A 17,943-nucleotide genomic window follows, 5' to 3' on the forward strand; every position below is an offset into this window, starting at 1 on the left:
GCCCAGCCGCGGACCTCTCGGGGACCGTCTCTCAATAGCGCCCCTGGGCTCAGCCGATAAGCCCCGGCTGTGGCGGCCGCGTCTCCCTCTGGCTGCGCGGCGCTGCGCTCCGGCCTCTCTTCAGCGACGCTCCCCGGCTGAGGGGAGCGGCAGGGCCGGGGCTGGGATGGCGGGGCCGGGACCCCGGGACTGAGCAGAGCGGCGACGGCGGCGGGAGCGGGGCTGGGTACGAACGAGGCCTGGTGGGGACGGGCGGAGCGGGGCCGCGGGAGGGGGGCAGTGGAGAAGGAGGGAGAGAGCGACACTGCGGCGCCTCAGAGCGGGGCGGCGGGGCCGCGGGCCTCCGAGGGCCTCCTAGAGCCTCCTGGAGCCCCATGGCCGGAGCTCCGGGGCAGCCCTGGGCAGCTGCAGGCTGGGCTGGAACTGCAGCGGGGCTCGGCTGTGCCTGTGGCACCGGCGGCGCCTCCTCGGCAGCTGGAACCGAGTGACCGCGCTCTGCTACTTTCCTTGCGTGTTGTGCCCCCGCCTTCCACAGGAATCAAAACCAAAACAGAAAAAACCCCGGGATACGTATTTCTGAAATCCACCTCTGGGCCATGGTTCTCCCTCTCTGAGGGTTTAGGCTTAGTGTTTATACTTCTGCTTTCCGTATTTCTCTTTTTTTCCCCCCTCGTTGCAGTTCCTTTCTTTTTAAGCTTAGTTCAGAAGGAGATGTGAGAGAGAAGGTGGAAGGGAGCGCCTTAATTACTGAGGGAAAATCCCCGTCTTAAATTCTCAGAGTGAAATGAAAAATGCAACTGTTGTGACCAGAAGGGAGGGTTGAGGTTATTTCTTAAAAAGGAAGAGAGAGAACCGAAAGAAAAAAAAAAGCTATTTTTTTTTGTGGTGTTTTTTTTTTTTTTGTTTTTTTTTTTGTTTTTTTTTTTTTTTTTTTGTTGGTTGTTGTTTTTTTACTTCTAGTGTTCTGGGGTATTTTTAAGCGTTTAAGTTACTGAAGTAGCAGTTATATTATTTGAGTAGGGATCTGGTCAGTGCAGTTTTTATTGCACAAATACAGTATCATAAGAAGCAGTCTTAAACATATCAAGATCTGTACTTAAGAGACTTTCTGATGCTGCTTGCAGAAAGACAGAAAAGTTTTGATTTTTTTATTACAGGTGCAACTTGTGCAGTTTGTAATTCATCTTTCTGTAGGTGGGCTTGGAAGGAACAGACACAATTGCCAATGATGTGAAGTCTGAATTTCATTGAGCTCTGATATTGTTACAGTGCCATGATTCAAGGACCAATAACATTTCCCTGAAGGTGCAGCAGAGCCCTGCCCAGTGCTCTGTCACTGCAGCCCAGGAATCATGCCCATGTTCTTAGTCTGAATGCAGGGTCTGGACTGAGGAATTGGCCTTCACCAAATCAGCCTGACTTCATCTGGAGTGTAGGAGAACATGTTATTTTGTGTTCTGGTGTACAGAGCTGCCTGCTGGATGAAAAGGGGAGACCATGATAGCAGCACTGGTTTCTTTCCCCGTGGCTCTGGGGTGATTTTACCCCCGATGGGCTGGGCTGGTTGAAGCAGGCAGGGTGTGGTGAGTGAACTCTTGGATATGCTCAGCTGACTGGATTTATTTAGGACCAGACAGGGCAAGGACCGTGTGCTGAAAGGAGCAGCATTGCTGATCCCTAGTTGGATCCTTTCCCTCAATTCTTGGTCTTGCTGCTGTGGGATTTTTTGCTGTTGATTTGGACAGGAGTGTTCCAGTTCTCAACATCTGTGCTGTAGACCTTAGCTTTTAGAAAAGCATGACCACAGTGCTGTCTGGTGGCCTTGGCTGCCCTCTCTTATCACCTTGGCTGTTCTGTTGCTCTGCTTTGTGTACACTTTATGTGGGGAGGAAGAATACAAGTACCAGGCTGTAGTGAGCAGCCTGGCTGAGAGGTGAGCTTGATTCTGCTTTGCCCTTTGAAACCTCATGACTTCTGTTCCATGTGGCCAACTCCTCTCCTTATCAGCAGCTGCTGTTGTGTGATAGTGGTGGCTTCTGGTGAAAAACAATGGAGCCTGCTTGCTCTTTCCATAAGAAATTGCTTTGCTAATATAAATCTCTCACAGCTTTATACTTGAGCTCTTTTCAGTGTGGCAGGCAGATGGAATTATTTGTCTCAGAAGAGCTACTAGGAGGTTGTGATGGTTCACAGTTGATAATGTTATTCTGCCCATGGTCTGTGAGGTTCTTCTTAACTTTTCCCCAGCTTTTTAAAAAATCATGTGGAATTTTTTCTGTGCTGGCAAATGTGACTGTTCTTGACCTCAGCTCTACTGACATGTAGTGGTGTTACAGAGGAAAAGAATGGAGCAAAATTATTCAGAGAAAATTCTTCTCTTGGCTGTTCAGAGAAATGAGTAGCTGGAGGGAAGAGAGGACATTTCCAGAGAAGAGTTTGGAATGTGAAGGTCGTTTGCTGGAACCTCTACTTAGAATTTTTTGGCCCAGACTTCGCCATCTTGGCACAAAGCTGCTCCTTCCAGATCTTTGTGTTTATTTACTGTGATGCCTCTCATGCAGCACTGCATACAGCAGTCACAAAAGACAATCCCAGCTCAGGGAATATCTGTCAGGTTTGTTGGCTGAGGATGGGATGATTCCCTTGCCCCTTAGAGAACCTGGGAAGAGTGTCAGCCTCTGAAGAAAGAGAAAGAAGAGCCTATGACTGACAGTCTCAAGCAAGTCTCTGAAGAAGGTGCTACTGAACTCTGAAAGCTCAGCAGATGACACAGGGCTGTGCTGTTGCTTTCCAGCTGGTGACTCACTCAGAACCTCTAAGGGAAAATACCTTCTGAGCCCTGTCATGGGGCTGTCAGTTTGCACCACGCAAGTCAGGGCTGGAGTCAAACAGGGAGAATTTTTTAAAATAAATCCTGGATTAGCTATAACACACAGACTGCTCGAGTGCTGTCCCTGGCAATGTGCATCTTTAAGATGTTGGCTGTCAGAGATTTATCATTTCTGCATCTGTGGGTTGTCTGTGATCTCTCTTTTGGGGATTGTCACAAGGGGTGATTGGACCCTGTGTTTGTATTCAGCTTGTAGCTACTGAAGTACCTTAACAGTCAGGGTTCTGCTTTAGGGTGGGAAGAGAGTTGCTCAAAAATAGAATTGTTCTGGTGTCTTGCAGAGGGTTAGAAAAAGAAAGCTGCATGTTGGTTTTTGCCGGTGTCGGGTTTGAAAGGTAAAGACTGTACAGTCCCTTTAGGTGGGCCTATGTGAGGCTCCCCCTACTCTCAGACTTCAGAGCTGGTAACAGCAATGGGGTTTTAGGAGGGACCTTCATCTTTTCTTTGCACTATGAAATCAAATTACTGACTATCACTTCTTGATCTTGGGACCAAGAATAAATGTCCTGGTAAAGTAGGGGTTTTGTCTCTATCTGATGATGCCATGTATTGCTGTTAAGTCTTGATTTCTTCTAGGAATCTGCTGAAGCTCCAAGAATGACAAAATTTAATCCACATAGCACCATTTGAAGGTGCTTGTTACTCTGATATCAAAGTGTGGTTTTGTACTGACCACCCTAATGGCTGTACAGAGTTAGGGCAGGTGGCATTTCATTGTGTCATACAGTCTTTGACATGGTGATAATTGGCTGTAGCAGGCAGGAAGCTGTTGTGCAGGGGCTTAATGGCAAGGATGTGTTTTTTAGCTGTGACTCACAACTGATTTAATATTGCTTTTTTCCTCTGCTGTGGTTGTCTTGCTCTGTTTGATCTGGACCAGAAGGAGGACAGGATGTTCCAGTCCATGATGTCTGTGATGACATTCTCTGTGTCTGACAACATCACACATTCGACTGCGCTGGTGACAGCGCTGGATAATGTGACAACTCTGTCCCCAATGACAACGCACGTGACCAACGACACCAACATCACAGTGCCACACAAGTGCCTGCTGCTGCTCTATGAAGACATTGGGAAGTCCAGGTGAGCTGGAGGAAATGGTCTGACCCTAGACCAAGGGAAAGAGCTTTGTTTCTCAGTTTGCTTGAGAAGGGATCAGGGCTGGTGCTTTCCTTTCTAGAGGCTGAAGATCAGGGATAAAACCTGTTTTATTTACTTTTTGCAGAGTCCGCTACTGGGATCTTCTGCTCCTGGTTCCCAATGTGCTTTTCTTTATGTTTCTCCTCTGGAAGCTGCCCTCTGCCAGGGCCAAAATCCGGGTCACTTCCAGCCCAATCTTCACTACATTCTACATACTAGTGAGTACCACTACAGCCTTTGAACTAATGAGCAATTTTTATTACCACTCTTGAACAATATCACTGAACTAGTGGAGAGAGCCTAGACCAGCTCTTGCAGGGATAAAACCTGCTTTCCCTGCTTTCAGTCTGCTAGTTGAAGGTGTACTACAAGAAGTAGACATTTTTTTCACTGATTTAATTCAGCTTTTAATAGGTTCTGTGGCCAGATCTGCTGGATTTTGTTCTCCTGTGGTGATTTCACTTTTTCCTCTCCCTTTTTTCTTCTTTTCTTACTTTGATGTCTTGGAATGTAGTGTCTTAATCTTTCTTTGCTCCTTGCAGTAAGTAGCATGGGACACAAACCCAGCTTTCCATTGAGGTAGTGAAAGAAGAATAATTTGTGTCAAATTGTTGAAAAGCTTGGTCATCTGCTAGGGAAAATGGTTATGTGACAGAGTTCTGGTTAGTCTGGGAATGTAGAAACCCAACCCTCTTAGTTTCTTTCACATCATGTCAAAGTGGCCCTGACTTGATATTCTTTATCATTCCTTAGGTGGAAACAGAATATTCAGTACAGTTACAGTTCACAAACATCAAAGATCTTGCTGTTCTCCTCTCACCAGTCCCGTGGTGCCCTTTGATACTGCTTACAGGACATCATAAATGCAGCTAAGGACCTACCTGAATTTGTTTAAAAATACCATTCAGAAGCTTTTTGATATCCTGGCTTGCCCTAGTAGCCTCACCTGAATCTTTGTTGGCCCTTTCAAGCCAGGAGTTGGGGTTTTGGGCTTCTGCACAGTTTTGAATAACCAGGTATATGCACAAATGTTTCAACCTTTTAAAAATATTATCATCCCTTTCCAGTCTGGATTTAAACCTTCCTACATGTTTCCAGTAATGCACATGGTCTGTAGAGGTTTGTGCCAAAGGCTTTGCAAAACAAAACTATTGATAAATCAAAGGGAGGAAAGTGAACTGACTTCATGCTCTGGATGGCAGCTCAGCCCCACACAGCTGCTCTCTCATTCCCCCTCACTGGAACAGGGGAGAGAATCAGAAGAATAAAAGTGAGAAAACTTGTGAGTAGAGATAAAGACAGTTTAATAAGCCAAAGCAAAAGCTGTGCACACAGAGAAAGCAAAGCAAGGCATTCACTTATCACTTTCCGTGGGCAGGCAGGTGTTTTGCTGTTTCCAGGAAAGCAGGGTTCCATCACATGTAATGGTTACTGGGGAAGACAAACACCATTACTCTGAAAGTCTTTTCCTTCCTCCTTCTTCCTGTCTTTATGTGCTGAGCATGATGCCACATGGGATATTCCTTGGGTCAGCTGTCCCCTCTTAACTTGTGCACCTCCAGCCAACTCATTGCTTTAGTGGGATGAGAGGCAAAAATGTCTTGCATTCTGTGTAAGTGCAGTGCAGCAGTAATGAAAACATTTGTGTTATCAACACGGTTTTGAGCATAAAAATCCTAAACACAGCCTCATACCAGCTGCTGTGAAGGAAATTTCCTCTATCCCAGCCAAATCCAGTTCACAGTGTTAGAGGAAAATGCTTTAACTCAGTTTCATACTCGTTTCTTGAGTATGTTTTGGGAAATGAGGATGGAAGTGTGTTCTGTGAGGTCTGTTTGTCATGTTCTAGAGGAATGCTTTCTGTGGACTTGGTGATTAATGTGGAGGTAACAGATTGGGAAGAGTCTACCTGCTTAGAGAGGAAACAAAAAGATGTGTGTTCCTCTCCAGTGAGCTGTTGCAGCTCTACAACACCATTATATATCTGCAGGCACCCATCTTTTTTGTCTTTGTTTTGTCATGGAGTTTTCCACCCCAGGAGGGATTATTGTAATCTTCTTTCTTGCCATTGCTGTCTCTTCTTCCTCTAAGAAAGAGAAACTCATCTGTGGGTCACTTATTGGTCATTTCCATTCTGCAACCACCTTAGAATCAGCTTGGTTCTCTGATAGGTTTGGCTGTCTCCTACCTCCACCATTAGGATCAAAGTGACATTTAGAGAGTTTTATCTGGAAAACTCCACTTTCTTAGAGTGTAAGTCTGCACAGTGGAGTGTAGATACATCCAACTGAGCTCTTAATTGCATAGTGTGGCTGTGACAGCACAGGGAAACTAAACCTCACTGAGCTGTCATGCTTCAATGGTATGTGAAGTGAGTTGGGGATCTCTGTGTTGCACTCTGCAGCAGGGCAAGATGTTTTAAAGCTGGTGGCTGCAGGTGACTTTTCCTCTGCATTCCTGAGCATTGTCAGTATGGAGTGAGAGAGCTGCAGGTTTAGTTTTGCCACAATTGTATAGTTGGTATTTAGTGGTTTCTGTTATCTGATGTGATTGGTTTAGTCAGACATACCAACCATTTGGTTTTGTAATTCAGAGGTTTTGTAATGTTTTTTCTGTCTGTTTCTTTTTCTCCTCCCCTGCCCCAGTGGAATGAAGGGAAGACTAAAGATACTGTTGTAAAGATTGGGTGAAGAACTCTTCAGAGCTTAATCTGAGACAATTGTTCCTTCCCAAATTCCAAGGCACTTCTCCTATCTAATGGGTCTGAGGAATCTTTTGGAGGAAATTAACTCTAGTCTGCTACAGGAAATTCTTAGTACACATTACCAGCCTGGAAAGCTGACCTGAAAGTGGTGTTCCAGAAGGGTTTCTGATCACTACTGCATGTGTGCCTTTTGACACGAGCTCATTTTTGCTCATTTTTGCAGGTATTTGTGGTGGCTTTAGTTGGCATTGCCCGAGCTGTTGTCTCCATGACTGTGAGTGCCTCTGATGCTGCCATGGTTGCTGACAAGGTAGGTGCAACACTGACTTTAGAGGCTGTGCTTTGTAAACTTCTGATCACAGCAATCTGCTCTGGCTTCCCTCTTACATGTGTACAAGAAGAATGTGCTTTTTTTGCAGTAGGTATGTGTACTGTGGAATCCTGTTTTGATAGCTGGATCTAAATCATCACAACATCCAGGATGGTAAAACAATGGATTTCCTAAAATAGACACACAAATAGTAGCAGCAAAAGTTTCCTGTTACAGGGATTAAATGGGTCCCTTTTGCAAGAGGTGAACATTCAGATACCTTTAATGGATAGGCAAGACCTGGCCTTTGTTACTCTTGCAGTATTCCAGTGGCTTTTGAAAATGTTAAAATTTTTGTATTGAATGCAAATAAAACCAACTTCCCCTTTGAAGCTGACACCTGAATGTCCTTGCAACCACTCTGAGCACAGGGTGAACCTTTAGCAACGAGGAAATATCTTTGTATGTGCTGTTCCTTTGCATTAATTTGACTTGTAGCAAAATATTACTTAAAACAAAAAGCTCTGCAGTGCTTGAGCTGCTAGAGAAAGAGGAGTCACCTACAGAGTGTAGGTCTTTGGGCATTATTCTCTGGGATCAGTGTTCAGAGTAAAGGGTTAATAAGCCAGAATCTGGGTGCTTGTTCTAGGTTTGGCACTGATTTATTGCATGACTCCCTGAAAAATTGCCTTACCTGCTTTTTATGGGTCTTGTTTCACCAAATAAAACATGAGGTTGCAACTGACAGCTGGAACAGGGGGTGCTTTTTACTTGAATATGCTTTAGATGTAAGGACCAGTGGCTTTGGAAGAGGGCAGAATACAGAGTTTGTTCAGGCAGATCTACTGCTTTGAGAACTGGCCTTGTTTAGTATTTTACTTTTGAGGTCATCATGGGCTTGTGCTCTTCAGGAGCACAGCAGCAAGAACACATCTGAAACAAGTGACAAATCCTCAACTGAGGCAAACCATGGCCACTTCCTCTCTGCAGAGCTGCTATTTGCTCCTTCCCTCACAACTGTTCTGTTCCACAGGCAGGAACAGGGCTTGGAACCAGCATGTGATCAGTACCCCTACAAAGCATGAGAAGGGTTTGTGGAAATGACCAGGCATTCAGAGGCTGCCATCCCCTGGAGTTTTGCTTTATTAACTTCAAACTGGTTCCTTCAAACACCTAATCATGTTTATCTGGTCTCTGTTATCTCTCAGATCCTGTGGGAGATCACAAGGTTCTTCCTTCTGGCGATTGAACTGAGCGTGGTGATCCTAGGCCTTGCCTTTGGTATGTGTCAGGAGTGCTTTGATTATTTCCTGTTGCCTTTCCTTTCACAGAGGTTGCTTTTGTAAGTTTGTGGTGATGCTGATGCTATAAAGTGAAAAGACCATAGAATAAATACAAAGGGTAAATTGTGGAGATTTAGTTAGAAGTGGCTGAAGGCCTCGTTACACTTACAGATCTATGGTTTGTGTGATATAAGGGTTTATATGTGCTTGGTTTGTCCTGCACCCATACAATAGAGTGTACAGCTTAAGTAAGATTTTTATGCCAAGATCAACAGTCTGATCTTTGTTTTAAGCTCATTTTATTTGAGATAGTCCTGTTGGGGGCCCTTCAATCCCCTTCATTCCATCCTTAATTGGTTTGATCCATCCTGGTTGCATTCAAATGCTTTATCTTCAGTTTTTCATTTATATAAGTGAAAATGCCTCTCCCTGTGGATCAGAGGTAGAGGAAAGGGTGGGTGTCACTGTTGCACATGTCAGTGGGGCATGTGAGCACTGCATTTTTCATCTTTTGAGGGCTCGTAGAATAATTTAGATTGGAAGGAGTTTCTGGAAATTGCCTACTTCAGTATATTCCAGTACAGATTTCTCTACCCCAGCCTCCCATAAACTCTTCTTCCTGAGGAGCAGCTTTATAATATCTCAGTGTACTTGATGCTGGAGTAATTACTTTTTTTTTTCTTTTCTGCAGAAGGACTTAGTTGTTTTCTCTTACTGTGGACAGGAGGAAAGCAAGTTAAAATTTGTTGTTTCATAAATAGGATTTTTGCCTGTGAAAGGCTCAACTCTCCAAACAGGGTTTAGTGAGCTTTAACCTTTCCTTGAAGGCTTCTGGAAATAAAAGTGTTTTCCTTTATTGCTTCTGGAAGGAACTGTTTTTAACCAGTGCTGGGATTACATCCCGAGTCACTTGCATTCCCCATAATTGCAGGTCACCTGGAGAGCAAGTCGAGTGTGAAACGTGTGCTGGCAATCACCACTGTGCTGTCTCTGGCATATTCTGTCACCCAGGTGAGTACCCTGAAGCAGAATTTGCAAAAGAAGGAACTTTGCTTGAAGTTAAGCAATCAAGTGTCTGACTCCTCTCTGAAAGCGGCAGCTTTGCTCTTTAAATGAGGTTTTGGAGGAAAACTGAATGTTTGTGGCAGTGTATAAGCAGATAGTATCTGCTTATCTTCTTTGCTGCATAAACAGCTCAGGTAAGGTGAAGAAATGAGGTTTGGGTGGATTGCATTGTTTAGTAAATCTGGGAACAAGAGTGAGGTTTTCCACACCTGAACACAAGTTCTGGATCTGGCCTCAAGGGCCATGAAAACCATGTGCTTGCCAAGTAAGGGCACTGCAGTGCCATTGTCTGCTGAGTCTTTGAGAGCTGAGAGCTCCTGCTTCTCTTCAGATGAGCAGCTGGCTTGCTGGCTCAGTTTATTAGGCATGTCTTCATGTCCCTGAACAATGCAATCTGTGTCTGGGTTCATTCTCCTCCTCAGCATGTCAGTGGTCAGCCCATGTCTCTGTACTCAGGACAGCGCCAGAATAACACACACAGCTTTGTTCTGGGACCAGGCTCTTGGCTGCAGAGGCAGTGAGCTGATCACTACCACATGATAAAGCTGGAGGAGCCTCATAAAATATCAAGTGTTGGAGCTATATCTGGGTTCAGTAGTGCTTACAAGCACTTTGCTCTCCACTGTCTGTATGAGTAGCTCCTAAACAAGACAGTGTCCTTTCCCAAGCTAATTATATTCTGGATGTTTCAGCAGAAAGGTCTACTTTAAAGATGGAAATGAAGCTCTTGGTCTATTTTAGACAGGAAAGTGCTTGCATCCTCTGTCCACCTCAGTCTCTCTTCTGTAATGTCACTGGTGCCAGTTTCCTTCAGATGTAGATTCCTGTCACTCTTTCTCTCCTCACTTCTTGTCTTTAGCTTCTTCCTCTTCTGTGTGAGTGTAACTTGGTCTAAGTAGGGCAGGGCTTGGTTGGGTTGGGGGTGGGGGGCAAGCCAGCTGCTTTCTGAACTTCTTTAAACATGGTGTCCCTTGTCCAAATATGCATTTAAGTGGGGATACTGCTTGTAACAGAGTCATATTGGTGCCACTTCTCTCCTAGGGCACCCTGGAAATCCTGTACCCTGATGCCCACCTCTCAGCAGAAGACTTCAATATCTATGGCCATGGTGGGAGACACTTTTGGCTTGCCAGCTCCTGTTTCTTCTTCCTGGTAAGTACTGAGAATATGTTATGCACTCTGATAGCTTCTTTGTATTTTCTAATTGGAGCAAGGAGGATGATCTGAGTACAATAATGCCCCAATCCCCCTCCTGCAGCACAATAGTGATGCTTCTCATGTGGTGGGGAAGCTGAAGCAGTCAAGGTGCAGTGGGAGTGCTGAAGCTGTATTCCAGCTGAGCTCAGATGTTCCTCCCTCCTGTGTTTCTCAGCTGTTTTTTGCTGATGGGGGAGTTGTGGGGCTTTCATTCTGTAGTGTGTTTAATGTTAAGGGTTTGTGCCTCTGCCCTGAGACATGTAGGGAGTGTATAATACCACACACCATCCCTGCAAAGATGGTCGAGTTGAGTTGCCAAGCAGCCATGGAACTGTTGGTTCTTTGTCTCAACAGGTCTATTCCTTGGTGGTGATTCTGCCAAAAACTCCTCTGAAAGACCGGATTTCTTTGCCCTGTAGGTAACTGTAGTGTTTTCCATAGCAGCAGGATAAAGCATAGATGGGAGTAGAAGGTTCCTGTGTGTGTTTGTGCTGCCAGTGCATTCCACATCTCAGAGTTTAGATAACAAGGCAAAGGACTTATCCCTAGAAAAATTAGTATGTTGTGTCTTTTGGAGAGCAGAGTAAGACCAGTTATACTGCTACTTTAGTAGCTAAACAATTACATTAGGAAAACAAGACCTACTGCTCAGATAATGATACAGGTATAATGTAATGTGTAATCTTCTGAGAGCCTTAAGAAATGGCTTCTTAATAACAGCTTCCTTTGAAATGCACACATAATGTTAAAGTGTGTGTGCTAGTCATCCCCTGGGAAGGGAAGGCTAAGTGGGAGATGCTCAAAAATTTTTATCTGGGCTTTTACTTTTGTAAGTAAATGCTTCTGTTTGTTTGGTTTTTGCTGTTGTTGCAGAATATCTGCAGCTCCTGAATAAAGAGAAGCTGTTATTAAGGTGTTTGTAAGCTCTTATTAAGCTTATTATTGTTATTAAGTCTTCTCTAACCAGTGTTGGCATTGCTGTGTGGGTATCCCGAGGGAGGGGATATGGATGTCACATGTCACAGGTCCTGTGATCTGCTTGCTGTCCAGCATACCCTGCTGCTCCTGTTGAGGTCTCCTGAGCAGTTTTCTTAGTGCTGTACATTGGAAGGGCACAGCTTCTGGTTCAGCTGGGTTGGTTTTGTTCAGTTTTCCTTGCAGTCAGTTATGTGACTGACACGGTTCCAGATGCTTGCAAATTAAATCTTTGCATGTATTGCTGTAACATTGCTCTCAAAACCCATCTTGTGTGTGCACATACACATGCAGGAGGGTCTGGTTTAGTCCATTTTACCACCATCAGTCCTGCCAGCATGGTGGTTAAATAAAAAATCTTAATTCTTCAGCAGTTCTTAGAGGCAAGGTGGTGAGAAGCTTCTGTTGGATTTGGCATCTCCATCAAACAGATTTCCATGGGTCTGGTGTTTGAGGTTGAGCTTCATGTGTATCCATGTCTTTCCCACAGCCAGGAAGAGTTTTTATATCTATGCTGGCATTCTGGCACTGCTGAACCTGGTGCAGGGCCTGGGCAGTGCCCTCCTCTGTGTGGATATCATTGAAGGACTGTGGTATGTACACTGGGGGAGGAGGTCTGCAGCCCTGGGTCTTGTGTTGTATTTGAGTGTCCTTTAACACTGCCCCTCCCAAGAAAACTAACCTATGCTGTATTCCTGAGAAGGAATAAACCTTCTGGTGGTTCTGGTTTGTGCCAAATGACCTCTTAAGTAATCAGGAAACTCCCCAGTGGAGAGGTTGTGGAGCTGTGTGTGCTGTAGTTGTCTTGATGTGGTGAGTGAGAGTAGTAGTGTGAATCCACTGATGACTGGCCATTAGTAGGTAATAAGAGAGGAAATTGTCTGTTTGTTAGAAATATGGAGACACCCTTATACCTGGAGTCTCATTCTGCAGGGATCAGTGTCACATCTGTGAGTCAAAATTGGGAGTACTGAGACTATGCTCTTGGTCAGACCTTGTGTTTTGGCACAGTTCCCCTGAGTGTCTAGAAGCAGTGACACATGTTGATGACAATGACTGTAACTTTGCACCAGTTTAAATTTGTTTAGCATGATTTTCCTTGATCTCTGAACACTTTGGAGGGAAATTGGATTCTTTGGGAGGGTGTGAGGGGTGTTATTCAGCTGTATTGTAATGGAGTACTAAATCCCTTCATGTTCCCTTTTGTTCTTGACAGCTGTGTTGATGCTACCACGTTCCTTTACTTCAGCTTCTTTGCACCTCTCATCTATGTGGCATTCCTAAAAGGCTTCTTTGGGTGAGTAGCCAGGAACAGGAGTTTAGAGGGGTATATATTGTCATTTAAGTGTTTTGTGCTCAGGTTCTCTCCATCTACAACTACACCAGTTAGAGAACCAGTCTTAATTTCTGCCCTTGAAGAATTTCTGTGACCCGTGGCTGCTCACTTCTGTGTAGGGCTCCCTTTGTGTGCAGAGCTGATGCTGGATTCCTCACACATTTCAGAGGATCACTTCTTCAGCATCAGCATCATATACAAAATTTTTCTGCTGAAGTTGATAGCTGAATGCTTAATGAGGAATTGAGTCCTGGGGGCTTAAATGGCCTTCTGGGTGGGTTTTGGGGTAAATTTGTGGAAAGGATGAGGGAGTTCGGTAACTCTTCAGCCGAGGGCTCTGCCATGGGCCCAGAGCTCGCTAGTGAAGAGCCCTGGGAAGGTCGATTCTCAGGCCGGGGTCGCCGCCGTGTGGCCATTCACAGGAACTGCACCTTGGTGGGAAAACGAGTGGTTTAGTGTGGGCTTTAGTGTTTGTTGGTCATTAGCGAGAAACAGCAGGCTTCAAAATAAGAAGATAAAGTGCTTTTAAAATATAAAAATATACCTCTGCATCCCTTTGGAATTAGAAGGATACATTGTCTGGAGTTAAAGATGAAAACTGCTGATCTAAAAGTGTTTGTATTTTGGTTTTCATGAGGTGCACAGGTAGAACTTGAAGTGTACTCCTGTTCTGACTCATTTTTGTGTCAGCAAAAGCTCATTTAAAGAGTATTTGAGGTCTAAATGCACAACTTGTTAACACTGATGAATTTCAGTTAAGGATAGGTAGCTGTGATACCCCATTGGTAAAACATGCATCTTAAATCTTTCATCTCTCCAGGTCTGAACCGAAGATCCTTTTCTCCTACAAGTGTCAGGTGGATGAACCTGAGGATGTGGATGTGCACCTACCCCACCCTTATGCTGTTGCTAAGAAGGAAGGGATGGATGCTGGGTTCTACTCAAGCACTCAGATTGACACCACAGCCTATCTGGATGATGTGGCCTCTATGCCATACCATGTGGGCAGCATCAACAGCATAGACAGTGACCGCTGGAAATCCATTAATGCCTGAGGCAGGGCACCTCAATCACATGAGGCCTCACTTCTTTCCTTCCAAACTTCCTGATACCACAGCTCTTAGGATGTTCACTGGAAATCTGTCCTTGGCTACCTGCTGTGGCTTTCCTCTTGTCCTTAGGATTTCCAACACCTATTGTGGAACTAAGTTGGCACCCCAAACCCTTTTGGGAAGAACACTTTCTGTTGCTACATGAGAACATTGTAGAGTGGTTTTGTTCATAAACCTTTAAACACTGAACTTTCCTGATCCTCCATGTTCCAGATGTGAATATGACCCAGAAGATAGCCCTGGCTGGCACCTTTCTTATCAGTGGCTGAAAGCACTTGTTTCTTACTTAGAGCAGTGGTGTTTAGGGATGGTTTGACTGCTGTATTGTACATAATTAGAAAGATTTTGGTGGTTGAAACCAAAGATAATCTTCCTGGGCTAAGCAGCATGGCTGCCTGCATCTTGCCAGAATGCAACAGCACAGGTGGTGATAGTGTCTGATGAGGGAAGCTGGTCACTGGGGCTCACTCTTGGTTTCAGCTAACACTGTTGAAAATTGGGAGTTGGAGTTGTTAGTGGTTAAAAGGAATGTTCTCAGTGTATGGGGAAAAAGAGGTATGAAGTGGAATGAAGTGTTCTCTTGCCCAGAGAACATTTGGGGAAGGCTGGTAGCCCACAGCATGGATGTGAAGTGACTGAACAGTAGGGAGACAGAAGGACAAACAGTGCTGCTGTCTAGCTGAGCTGAAGGAGCTGTGAAGCAGTCTCTGGGGGCTGTAGTGCTGTGCATTTGAGCTCACAGGAAAATCTAAGTAACAGCACTGAATCAGGGCTGAGTTTCAGGAGTAAAACCTGTGAGGTAGGTGTGTTTTCCATCTGCACCCTGCTTCATGGCTTTGGCAGGGGCTCGGAGAGTGCTGGAGGAGGAAGGTGACTCTGCAGATGAAGGCTCCAGAGATATTCAGGTGCTTGAGGCAGAGCAGAAGCCTATGATGAGTCTGAGCTGTCAGAATTTAGTGACTGGAAACTCAAACACCTTAGGTGTGCTAGAACCAAGCTGGCTGGTGTGTGGTGTGCTGCAGTGGGAGGTGGGTGTGTATCTCTGGCACTGTCCTTCCCTTACATTGCAGTTCAGATCCCCAGACTGCTGCTGGTCTGTGTAGGTTTTATGGCTCAATATGTTGAAAATGCTGATGTGCATGTGGGGAGCAGTCCTTTTAAAGACTTCCTGGAACTTCTTATTAACCTCTTCCCTGCTGGAAAAGGGACTCCTGTTGTCTGAGCTGTCTGGCATGCAGGTTCAAAACGAGGTGTTCCAATCCAGCAACTGTTCCTATAAAGGCTGCATCAGTCTGGTTTCTGGGATATCCTGTGCTTTCCAAGGGTGAAGGTGTGTATTCCTCTAAATTTGGGGATGCTTTCCTACCTGAGTCCTCCAGGTAGGTGGAGATCTGCTGTAAGCAGCTTTCCACTAGGGATGGTAGAAAGAGGGAATTTGCAATGTTTGGGGATTGTGTGAATCTCTTGCCCCAACTTACTGCTGTTCCTGAAGAGTAAAGTAAAAGGTAGCAAGGTGCAGTGTGGAGGGGTTGGTTTGGATCATTAGGTGGAGGATGGTGTTTGCTACCAGGTGTTCCCACCACAGGGAAAGAAAATGTGGGTAAGAACATGAAGTTCATATTGGTTGCCAAAACTATGCAGGCCTTTGCTTATCTTATTTTGCTAATGAGCAATGCAGCTTCTCTGTCTGCCTGGGTACTTTGCCCTGCAGGCCTCTAACTAGCACTGGCACCTTGAAAACAGTGCCCCAACCCACCCAACCCCTCACCCCTCTTTTTTATTTTTATTTTATTTACTTCTGGGGGGAAAAAAGGTTTCCATCTGTCTGTGTGCTAGAGGTGAATAGTTTCTTGTAGGTCACAGCCTGTCACATTTCCATTTCATGCAATGACTGCAAGGGCTGGATGAGGAGCTGGCCAAGTCAGCCCTTGTCACGTTAGAGAAGTGTTCCATGCTGCTGTGTCACTGCTGTCAGTCAGCCTGAGCCACACTGGACTGCTTGCTGTAAAAGGGATGGATGATGAGCTGCCTGAATTGCTGTGCTGCTGCTCCTGGTGCTGCTTACAACTCTGATCTGAGCTGCTGTTGGTTAGAAAGGGTGGGAGAGCCACCAAAGCTTCCCTGGGCCTTGGACAGAGTCGAGAGAGATGAAGATTTCAAAGCAGTTGAGAACTAAAGGAGCAACTGCTTTTCCATCCTAAGAAGTATTTGTTGATTTCCAACACCCTGAGTGAAAGGAATTACTTGCCCTCCTTGGTGATGTGAAGAGCCTGTTATGAATTTGCCTTTTTTACCATCTGAATTCAGTGCTGAAGGATCACCTGTGCAGGTTGTCAACATCCATCCTGTCCTTTCCTGGCAGGACTCCAGTATTTCTGTCCCATGTTCTGCTGCTGAGGAGCTTCTGCACTAGGTCATGGACTGACCTTCCTCCTGTTATGTATTTATGTATATAAATCTTTGGGCCATCTTAAAGTGGTCCTTGAGCAAAATGTGTTATGTGGGGGGGGGTGGTAAAAAGAGAGAAAATACAGAATAAATGTATATTTTTGTCTGTAAAATAAATAAAATTAAGTTTGGCATAAATAGTCATGCTTTATTTCTCAAATGAGACATATTAGGGAGGAAAAATGACTTGAAGATTTAAAAAAAGAATTGCAGAAATGCATGGGCACAGGTGTGATGTGGTTTTGTTTGCCTTTGCCAGCTGTCCTTCCTGGATCTTTGCAGGTGATGTCTGCCATCTGGCTGGGAGTGTGCACCTGGAAAGGCCTAGGGAAGGATGACAGGAATGATCACAGTTATGGAAACACTTCTGGAGGAGTAATCTCATGGTTGAGAACTCACCAGCCTGGAAAAGCAATGGTGTGAGCCTGTGAAACCCTTGGGGAGGACAGAAGAGGGTGAGTAAGGAATATCTGTTCATGGGCTCTTTTCAGCCCAAAAATCAGGTGCCATCAAGTGAAGTGAGCAGGTGGCAGATGAGAAATGAGCAGGAGGCAGGTGAGTGCTCTGGGAGGGAGCTTCAGGCACCCTGTGCTCTGCCTGGCTGGTGCAGACAGCTCAGGGTGCACAGTGCAGTGCCCTTGTCTTGAGAGCTCAGGCAATGGGCTGACTGTTCAGCACACAAGGTGCTGCACAATTAACCAAATATTCCCTGCTTCCAGGAATGTGCTCTAGAAGAGCTTTGAATATCCAGGAAGGATCTGGGGGTGCAGAGTCCCAGATAGTCCCTTAATGCTGGCCCAAATCCTACTAAGAGGCAAAGTTCTGGTTACCACATTAACTGCTGTGAGGAATCAGCATTAAACAGTTAAAACTGCTCCCATGCACTGCTGAGCAGCAGTGGGCCAAGTAGATAAGTAACAAATTGATACCAACTGGCCCTTATTTCTGGGAATGCAGAAAGCTTGTTTGAGGAAGATTCTCCAAAGCTGTTATTTCTTCCTTCAACAGCCTGTGTGTTGCATTATCTCATTCCTTCGCTTTAGGCTGTTGGATCAGCCATGCTTGGTAACAGGGGCTGTATCAGCCATGGCCTGAGTTGTGCAGAACCCCCCGTGTGTGTCAGGGCAGGTGGCGGCACCGTCTGGTTTGAGCAGCGCCACTGGAAAGAGCGGACCTGAATTCTGCTCCCAGCGCAGCTGCTGTGTCTGACGGGAGCTCATCCTCCCTCAGCTTGGGAAAGCCCCGTGACTTAACGTGTAGCAGTGGAAGTTGTAGGGGCAGTTTTGATGCCGCGTTCGCTGCCGGGGCGGTGTGGAGGGCGGGCTCACCGGACAGGAGCGCGACTCTCCGCTATTCCGGTGCCCTGCGCTACCCCGGCGCCGGGCCGCCGGCCCGCTCCCCGCACAGACTACATCCCCCAGCGTGCACCGCGCCCGGCCGCCAGCACCGCGCCGCGCTATTGGCCGCTCTGCGGGCGCCGCCA

General features: G+C 45.7%; 1 protein-coding gene across 1 annotated transcript; it reads left to right on the forward strand.

The window, feature by feature from the left end:
- Positions 1–82: 82 nt before the first annotated feature.
- Positions 83–16,532, forward strand: TPRA1 (transmembrane protein adipocyte associated 1). Its single transcript, XM_058812707.1, has 11 exons — positions 83–226; positions 3,771–3,973; positions 4,116–4,248; positions 6,958–7,044; positions 8,253–8,325; positions 9,259–9,338; positions 10,434–10,544; positions 10,944–11,004; positions 12,055–12,157; positions 12,781–12,861; positions 13,721–16,532. The coding sequence occupies exons 2-11, from the start codon at positions 3,783–3,785 to the stop codon at positions 13,953–13,955; spliced, it is 1,155 nt and encodes a 384-aa protein (XP_058668690.1). The 5' UTR covers positions 83–226; positions 3,771–3,782; the 3' UTR covers positions 13,956–16,532.
- The last annotated feature ends 1,411 nt before the right edge of the window (positions 16,533–17,943 follow it).

Source organism: Ammospiza caudacuta, chromosome 12 (genome assembly GCF_027887145.1).
Source record: "Ammospiza caudacuta isolate bAmmCau1 chromosome 12, bAmmCau1.pri, whole genome shotgun sequence".
Taxonomy (NCBI): domain Eukaryota; kingdom Metazoa; phylum Chordata; class Aves; order Passeriformes; family Passerellidae; genus Ammospiza; species Ammospiza caudacuta.

What these genes read in the sequence shown, in the direction of transcription:
- TPRA1 (XM_058812707.1), top strand. Translation starts at nt 3,783, where the DNA reads ATGTTCCAGTCCATGATGTCTGTGATGACATTCTCTGTGTCTGACAAC. An exon ending in CTGCCATGGTTGCTGACAAG is followed by an intron (nt 7,045 to 8,252) that starts GTAGGTGCAACA and finishes GTTATCTCTCAG; the next exon opens with ATCCTGTGGGAGATCACAAG. An exon ending in TGGCATATTCTGTCACCCAG is followed by an intron (nt 9,339 to 10,433) that starts GTGAGTACCCTG and finishes CTTCTCTCCTAG; the next exon opens with GGCACCCTGGAAATCCTGTA.